The sequence below is a fragment of the Pundamilia nyererei genome, unplaced genomic scaffold, assembly GCF_000239375.1.
Source record: "Pundamilia nyererei isolate P.nyererei 1_Seehausen unplaced genomic scaffold, PunNye1.0 scaffold00197, whole genome shotgun sequence".
Classification (NCBI taxonomy): Eukaryota; Metazoa; Chordata; class Actinopteri; order Cichliformes; family Cichlidae; genus Pundamilia; species Pundamilia nyererei.
In genome coordinates, this window is record NW_005187598.1 from 209,857 (window position 1) to 218,707 (window position 8,851).

The following is an 8,851-nucleotide window of genomic DNA, read 5'->3' on the forward strand; positions in this document are numbered from 1 at the left end:
GTGTGTGTGTGTGTGTGTGTGTTTGAGGGTGCAGGTGGGGCCCATTTTGAATATTTTTCATTACTTCTGCTTGTTATCAAGATTCTAAAATGTGCACTTCAACTGGTGGCAGCTCTGATCTTTACTCAAACCTTACGTTATTTATTTCTATTTATTGACTTTTTTGTCAAGTACTGATGGATACTTTTGTTGTGAGAAGACATTTTTTCATTGAAACTGTGCAAATCTGGAAAATACCACCCTATTTCAACTGAAACAAAGAGTTGTTTTTGTGGTTGCAATGCTGCTGCAGGGATAAAGACTCGTACTAGAGATGCACAAATTAAGCTCACTAATTTATTCAAAACAGATTAAAAGGATGCTTAAGCATTAACGTGTTTGCAGGGACAGTCTGGCGGCACTACATGACCTTCATATACTTGCTACTTAATGCAGAAAGGTGTAGGAAGGATGGCTCCGCCCTAGAAGGCTGAGGTGTAAATGAGCCCAACCATTTCACCTAAGAGTAATTAACAAAGACGTGGAAGACAGAGAGAAACAAAACCTCTCCACAGTTCTGCCAAACTATAACAGTATAATGTGGGGAGGCTAAGTGATATCCAGGGTGGGTGGGGGAGATGGGTGAAGAGAAACTGAATCTTTTTGGTTCTAGTTATTGAAAGTGAGCTGTCGTGGCTTACTCCTTCAACTCAACCAGGGCCATAAGTTTCCCAGTCCCCAAAAAACCTCCTCAAGCTCTTTCTCCTGTAAGATGTCTGGAAATGAATAAGAAAAGGAAATGAAATACACCTACAGACCAGCAGAATGAGCCAAACTGTGATGTTTACCCAACATGAGCAGCAATGTTACCCTCGCTACAGTAGAGTGTGTTACTTGGGTATGACTTATCGGTCTATTATTTGACTTATCTACGTGTTTTGCTTAAGGAAAATAAAATTGAATAAACATAGACAGGACGACTATGGGGATGTACAGAGCTTCTGTCATTTTGTATTCTAATAAGTGGAGGAAAGCACTGTGCAACATGCAAGCAGGTACAAAACAGAGGAGTTCTGCTTCCTGTGAAGGCAAATTGGTGTTATCCTCATCAACCAGTGAACTCTAATGCCATACGTACGGAGACATTGGAAGACACCACTCGCACACACTCTGCAATCGGTCAGCTTCATTACTCATTACAGTGTGTGGCTGTAGGGGGATGAGGCCAGTCAGCAACATGTCTGACTTTCCAAGGTTTCACAAATGGATCCCAAGCAAGCACGTACCAAACACGAGCTTCGGTATTCTAATGTGCATTTATTACACGTTTTAAATAAATAAATCATCCGTAAAATTATTTTACACATCCTCAAATAAAAATATATTTATATATGTATAAAAACAGACATTCAGCGAGCAACGAGAAGACAAAGGGTTAGGGGATGTGTCCGTGGATTACACTTACACTTCAATGCATTTTGTACACATCGAGACAAAACAGTCAGAACACAAGCCTGTGAATATCAAGTATAGCTGCCATGTTGTTCCATTCAATGCTAGTGAATGTCTGTTTGGTTGAACTGTGTGAGCGAGATAATGAGCAATCCCAGTCAGGACGCAGCGCCCAGCAAAAAGTGTGGACTGCAGTGTTACCAACAAATAATTCTGATTATAGTCCTTGTTGCCTCCTGTACACTACGAGACAGTTTGTGTGTCTGAATATAGCGTTCCCTGGCAGTGAGGTCAATCAGGGTCCTTCAAGTCTCCTTGAGCAGCAGGCAAGAGTCCAAGAAGTGACTCCACTGATAAAAACAACGAACAATAACCAACACAGGGCACTCTACTAAAACGATATCCTCAAAAAGTCAAACACTGAGTCATGAGGATTAAAAACAAACTTTTCTTTTTCTTTACTTTTTTACACAAGTCAGTACTAAAAACCCGGAGTACAAAAATATATGTTTTTTGTCTTTGTGTGGCTTTTTTTACTTTACAAAAAATAAACTACTCATCAAGGTATCATATTTATCAGTATAAAACTGTCTCCAGAGGTTTTTGGGGAGAGAAGAGAAATCCAGTCAGGTTCTCCTTTTTCTCTGACTTTTCCGTTTTATTCTCTGACGGGTATCACGTACGCTTAGTCCTTTGACTGAAAGGGTAGTGGATGAAGTCAAAAGGCCGGTGGTGGCTCGGATGGGTGGGCTGGTGCCCCTTTGGCAGCCTCTTCATGAAGTGGACTTCACGTTGGTGCTGGCGTGTCCGTGAGCCCTTCCGTGGACGCCCCCGACGAGTGAAAGCCATGTACCAGCCCTCATAACGGACGTTCTTCAGCGCCGTGTAGTTGTTCTCCAGAACGATTTCGGTGAAGATACAGTCACGGCCTTGTCCGTTTTTCTGCAAAATCACAAATGACAGAAAAAAGAGGATATTCACAAAAGATATTAAAGATTTGCAGAATGAAAACCTTCCCCTCAAATGTGCAGCGTATGCTACAGTCATTACAAATCAAACAGAGGAAGATCACTATTCTCCCCCTTCAACAGACCTCCAGCAACCCTTGTGGGTCAGTTGCAGCAGCGCACACCTTCCTGTCATGAAGCCTTAATCAGACCCTAAGTGTCACTTTCATTCCAGGTTTGACTTCCTGTTGCATTTGTGGTTAAATTTAACAGCTCTGGTCAGCCAGAATAACAATCAGTAGATGCTTAAACACACATCACCCCCAGGTCTGCAGAGTTCAGTGAATCCCATTGAATTTAAGTTCCAGGTTACATCAGGTCTTTACGACAATAAAAGGCAGGCTATGAAAGATGGGTGACGTATGGATGAACGTGTGATGTCCAGTTGGTAACATCATAAAGTAAAAAAGGATGAGACAAAATGTACAGTGTAGTTCTCTGAAACTGCACTAGCACGCAGTCCTGGCCTACTGTACAGAGTGTGTTAAAAATAGTCCTGGCACACTCCTGTACACACACTGAAAACACACACTTTCTGTCAATTCTTCGACACAAGCACACACGCGCATATGCACACACACATATACTGCGGGTGAGGTAGGTGGTGACTGGGCCGGTAGCTTGGGGCAGATGGTGTTCAAGGTAGGGTGCTGGGTGGGTGGAGCGTGTGTGTGTGTGTGTGGTAGGGTTACAGAAAGGCTGGCAGCTCTGTTTATTAGCCATCACAGTGAGAGAGGTCAGGCAGTCACCCACTAAGACACATCTCACATGACAACGTTAAATGCAGTATTGTGGAAGAGTCCTGAGCCAGCCCGCATTTCTTTATTTCTAACCCTTCCAAAGAGCCAGACTTTTGTAACTTTTAAAAGTGGTCCTTAGTAATAATTCTATGGGCTTTCCGAAGGTCTTCTTCAGTCATTTTCAGTCTGTCTGTTAGGCCACCTAACACTGACCTATGAATAATACGAGCATAAAAAAGGCTAAACCAGCGTTGTATCTACAAATAACGGCCAACTTAAAAAAGAACCAGTTTTTCAGTTGCATCTTTAAGCATGTTGTTACTAGCAACCATTTACAAAAACACATAGTTTGTTTCCATGTCTTTTGTTGAATCTAAATGCCAAAGATAACAATTTAAGAACCATAAAGTAATAGTTGTGCACCAACAAGATGATTCCCAAAGAGCTATTAAGTGAAATGTTGGCATATCTCAGCATGGTGTGAAGAAATAGTTGAAGAAACTGGACAAGTGGAGGATAAAAGAAGAAGTGGCACATGTAAAAATATCTGCAAAAGATGAGCAGATGAACGCCATGTCCTTCAGAATCAGGAAAAAAAAGAACCCAGATGTTCCTGTCTACTATACCGGCCACTGGGTTATGCGTATATGCCCTGTGTGCTAGCGTCTTGCATCCTGTGGTTGTGTGCTGGATTGTCTCCGGGGTATCTGCACAGCCTGCTCCTGGGCTCTTGTCTGGTGAGTTAGGGTCCAGCGTCTATAGATCTTGTGCTTACAGTTCGTTCTTGTGCTGTTTTGATTCGTGCCTCTGTGCTGTCTTTCAGTCCAGCTTTCTTCAGCCATTAGTAGCATGTTTCGGTATCAGCCAGTAGTACGTGCCGTGCAGGGGCTCGTCCTTCTATGATGGTTCCTGTTCTTGCTTCTCTTCTTTCTCTGGTTTTTGCTGCCTGACATATTCACTAAGCACACGATCAGTTGTGGCCATCTTCCTGGTGTACTCATTGGTCTTTGTTGTTTTATCCTAGTGGTTTTGACACTCACTAGTCCTCGACCTCCTTCCTTCCACTTAATGTACAGCCTCAGGGTGATGGACTTGGGGAGAAACCCTCCTTGCATGGTAAGGAGCTTTCTTGTCTTAATGTCACAGGGTGCTATCGCTTCCTCTGACCAGCTTATTATTCCAGCAAAGTATCTGATGACCATCAGGGCATTGGTGCTGATTGCACGGTTGTTGCTTTTCCAATTCAGCTGACTCCTCAAGACAGAGCAGAGAAGACCAGTCACTGCACCACCGAGATTTACTACAAGAAAGCCTTTGATTCAATCCCTGACACGGGGATCCTGGAATGGCTTGAACTGTACAAGACCAACAGGGCCCTAAGAACCTTCATCAGGAATTCAATGTGGTGAACAACACTACAGGCCAAATTCAAGACAATTGCACAGGTCACCATCAAGTGCAGGATTTACAAAGGAGGTGCCCTGTCCCCACTGCTGTTCTGCATAGGCCTGTTCTGCCTCAGTGAGATCATTATGGATACTGACTATGGAATGGTGCAGTCGTTAGCTGCCTTCTCTACATGAATGACATCAAGCTGTATGGATCAAACTAGGATCTACAGCAACAACATCGGAATGTCATTCGGATCGGAGAACAACAAGGAGAGGGAAGGTAATCAGAACTGAGTGGATTGCACTACCAGAAAGCATACACTGAGGACAGCTACAAGTAGCTGGGAATCCCACGGGGAAATGGAAACCATGAAGAGGAAAGCCACAACCACCAAAAACCTGCAGAGAGTCAGGCAAGTCCTGAGGAGTCAGCTGAATGGGAAGAAAACAATCTGGGCAATCAACACTGACTGCTGGTCATCAGATACCCTGCTGGGGTAATAAACTGGCCAAAGCAGGAAAAGAAGTTACTGACACCTCCCAAGACCCCAGAAAGAAGAGGAGTTAGAGGAGGAACCATCATGGAAGGACAGGCCCCTACACGGCATGTACCACCGCCAGATCTGTGTTCTAATCGGTCTACTAAAAACTCACTTTAATACATTTAGTTCAGTTTTAAAGTTTTGAAATCACTTCAGTCTCAACTTCACACCAGCTGGTGCAGGTGCAGCAGGAGGGGAGGAGTCAGAGAGAAACTCGGTTCGTAGAAGAGAACCTGCCCGCGAGCAGGTTACGTCGCAGCGTCTGTTACCCTGGTAAGTGACTCAGGGTTAAAGTTAACTCTCGTTCTGGAACTGAGAACCCAGAATTCCCCTCATCTCGGGTCGTTAGCTAAACCTGTTTCCTGGAATAGGACCAAAATGCTTTTGATACCCATCAGCAAGCTTCTAACATAATTCTGGTTGGATATTTGACCACTTTTCTTATCTGGCTGGTTTACTGGTATGAACCTGACTTTTAAGTATAGTCCACATGCCCATGTTAATGTCAGCCTAGTTTATTTATTCCAAAACCAGTTTTTATGTGTGTTTGGGATCATTGTCCAGTTGGAACACCCAGCTGTGTCTGAGTTTCCAACATCTGTCGATATGATGTAAAGTTAAAGAATTAGGAGGTAATCCTCTTTCTCCTTTATTTCACCCATTTTGTGCCACGTACCAGTATCACTGGCAGTAAAACAGCCCCAGTGAATCCTGCTTCAAGTTAAGCTTGAAGGTGTTGTCACAGTCTCCGTCCATGGCGATGTAAAGCTGGTTTCATTATGGGCGGTGATGCTGGCATTGCAGCAGCTTTCACTTATGGCAGGCTTGAGTCCTGGTTGTTCCTGAATATCTTGGGCAAATTCTTTTCTATCTGAGGACAAAAGTTTGGGTTTCTCCTGGGACTTCCAGAAAGATGACACATCTAAATCACTAATTACATATAACTGCTTGAATAGATGATCATGGAATCTGCAGCTGTTTAGAAATGGCTCCAAGAGACCCTCCCACTTTGTGCAAATCTTCACTGAGCTCCTTAGACACATTGTTACAAGCGTTGCTCTCAAGCAAGTTATTTTTATGTTGCAAAGAGAAACTACCAGCTGTAGTCAGTCCTGATCACTAATGTGATTTTAAAAGGCCTGGGCCTTGTCAAATTAAAAGACATAAGTGAGTGTGCATCTATATTTGAGTCCATACGATCACTTTTGGCCATGTGTGGATTGGAGAAAATCCCAAATAAATTCAAACCCAATTCTTGTTTTTTAAAATGATTGAAGGTGTGTTCTGTACATTCATTCCACTTTGGAAAATCAACAGTTCAAAGAAACTGTTAAAAGCAAATTTACCATAACATTTATAATAATTGTGTGTACACTTCCGGCCACACAGTGTATGTTTTGTCAAAACTGTGGGAGTGTATTGAGTCTGGACTATTTCCAGCTGTTGATGCCAGTGTCATTATAACTCTGTATTGACAATAAATTACCTGTAAAAATGTAATAATGATAGTTTAACATTAATGTATATATTTAGATAATTCATTGTCTATGAAAAAAGCCTTTTGTAAAGCTTGGACATCTTATTTACTTTAAAATAAGTTTAGTCAGGATCACATAAAGTCAGCTTCAGTTATCAATGAGTCCATGAATTTCTTTTAACCAGTTTTTAAAAACATATTCATAGTTGTCCCACAGATTTATCTTTCTGTACAGCAACTTTAAAAAACTCCTCGTATTGATATCGACACGTCTCTGTGATTAAGCTTTCTGAGTAAATGTCGATAATTACTTTCCCACTATTACTAGACTTGTGTTTGGTTCTGTGCTCGTCCTGTTGCATTAAATAATGTTGACCACTGTTTGATCAAAACTCAGATTATTAAACTTTTCCCTAAACCAGCCAACCAGTGGAACCAGCTCCCAGTTTGGACTGGGTTGACATCCCTACTTTTAAGAGTACACTTAAAGGTTTTCCTTTTGATGAAGCTCGCAGTCGGGGCTGGATGAGGTGATGCTGCAATGGGACTTGGCTGCTGGGGCTTCCCATGATGCAGTGTTTCTTTTTCACTCTTCATGTGTTTGGACACCACTACTGTATGTAATCATTAGTAATTAATTTTAAACCATGGGTCTCTTTCCCCTCACCCCCACAGGCAGCCTCGTTCTGCCTGTTTCTTCCCTTCCTGCTTGCTCATGGGGTTGTTAGGGTTGTCGCTCTAATATTGTGGGATCTTTACTGTATAATATATGAATGTGAAATGAAATGGGATTGCACTGAACTTAATAAAATAATGTTATAGATTAGCTTGATTGATAGAATTAATCAATTAGTATTATTATTTTTTCTAATGCGCCATTAATTTTATGATTTTTTTTTTGACCAGGATAATAGTCACTCTGACATTTAGTGTGAGGAAGAAGCTGTTTCCAGGTTTAGTCTTTGTTTTGCTTTTAATGCGATTTATTCACAGAAAAAAATAATGAAATAAAACGAGTAAATCAAAAATGACTGTTGCTGATGTTATTGATTAAAAGCATCACTAATATGGAATAATTTTCTTTAATGTGACAAACAAATGACTTGTTCTCTGACATGCTAGGCCATTTGGACCCTGGATACATGACCCTTTCAGTCATATGGTCAAAGTCTGATTCTTTTATATCAAAGAAATCTATTTGATTTCTCTGATCTCTGCTTATCTCTTGAGGTCTGCTTAAAGCAGTGGATGGAGCAGTATTTTCTTGAGCTGTACTGCTCCATCCATTATCATTTAGAATCAGCTAGTGAGTCGTTGGACCATGAGCTGGCTGAAATCAGCTTTGAGCCTCACCTTGCCAATGAGCTTCCCTCTCTTGTTCATGCAGATGTATAGGTCAGTCTCAGCTCCCCTGATGCGCACTCGACTTCCAAAAGTATCTGTTTCCACAATGAGTTTAGCTACAGAGATCAGACAAAAGAGTTCAGTCAGCAACTACAACACAGAGACGGTTTCTGTGCCTTTTGTTAGACATTTTGCGTAAACATTAAATTCTGAATAAATGACTTTGCATTTGAATCAAATGAATGAATGAATGAATGAATCAAAAACACACACAAAAACGCTTGCATGTATTTCCAAGCATACACACTCTCATTCACAGGGAAGCCTATGGGACCATTCCTGGGGATTCATGCAAGTTGGAATTTTTGCAAAATGATAAAACCACGTGTCTCCTGAGCCTTTGAAACCTAAAGAGGCGATCCTGGCAGTCTCATTAAGACTCCCTTTTCAAATAATTCAGCACTGACCTCATGCATAGAGCGGCACATTTATCTCTATATCCTGAAAAGTACTGAAAGACATAGGAAATACAGGATTTTCATGTTTATGTTACTTTTTTACCCAAATACAAAAAATATTAGTAAATTCTCCTGTTGAAATAGTGCACCGTATTTCTATATCTCCTGTGTTTGCAGTGCATTCCTCTGACATTCACACACATATTATTTCAGAGCACCTTAAGACAACAGCAGATTGTCTATAACATTAAATAAACAATGTTTCAACAGTCACATTGTTTTAAATAGATTAACTATTGAGAAGCAGCAGTTACAGCTGAGCTGAACGATGGGCAGAGAGAATGTAGAAAGCACACAGACTTCCCCTTTCTCACTTTCTCTTTCATTCAAAAATGTACTTCAGGTGATCCTAGTTCGGACACACACACACACACACACACACACACACACACACACACACA

The 8,851-nt window shown here is 41.5% G+C and overlaps 1 protein-coding gene across 2 annotated transcripts in view; it reads right to left on the bottom strand.

Annotated features, from left to right (window-relative positions):
- Positions 1-2,040: 2,040 nt before the first annotated feature.
- fgf8a (fibroblast growth factor 8a) overlaps positions 2,041-8,851 on the bottom strand; it is a 9,454-nt gene continuing 2,643 nt past the window's right edge. For both annotated transcript variants that reach the window (XM_005747416.2, XM_005747415.2), the window contains exons 4-5: positions 7,942-8,048; positions 2,041-2,373 (exon numbers count right to left, since the gene is read on the bottom strand). In XM_005747416.2, the coding sequence (XP_005747473.1) occupies positions 2,107-2,373; positions 7,942-8,048 (374 nt within the window). In that variant the 3' untranslated portion in view covers positions 2,041-2,106. The remainder of the gene's footprint in view (positions 2,374-7,941; positions 8,049-8,851) is intronic.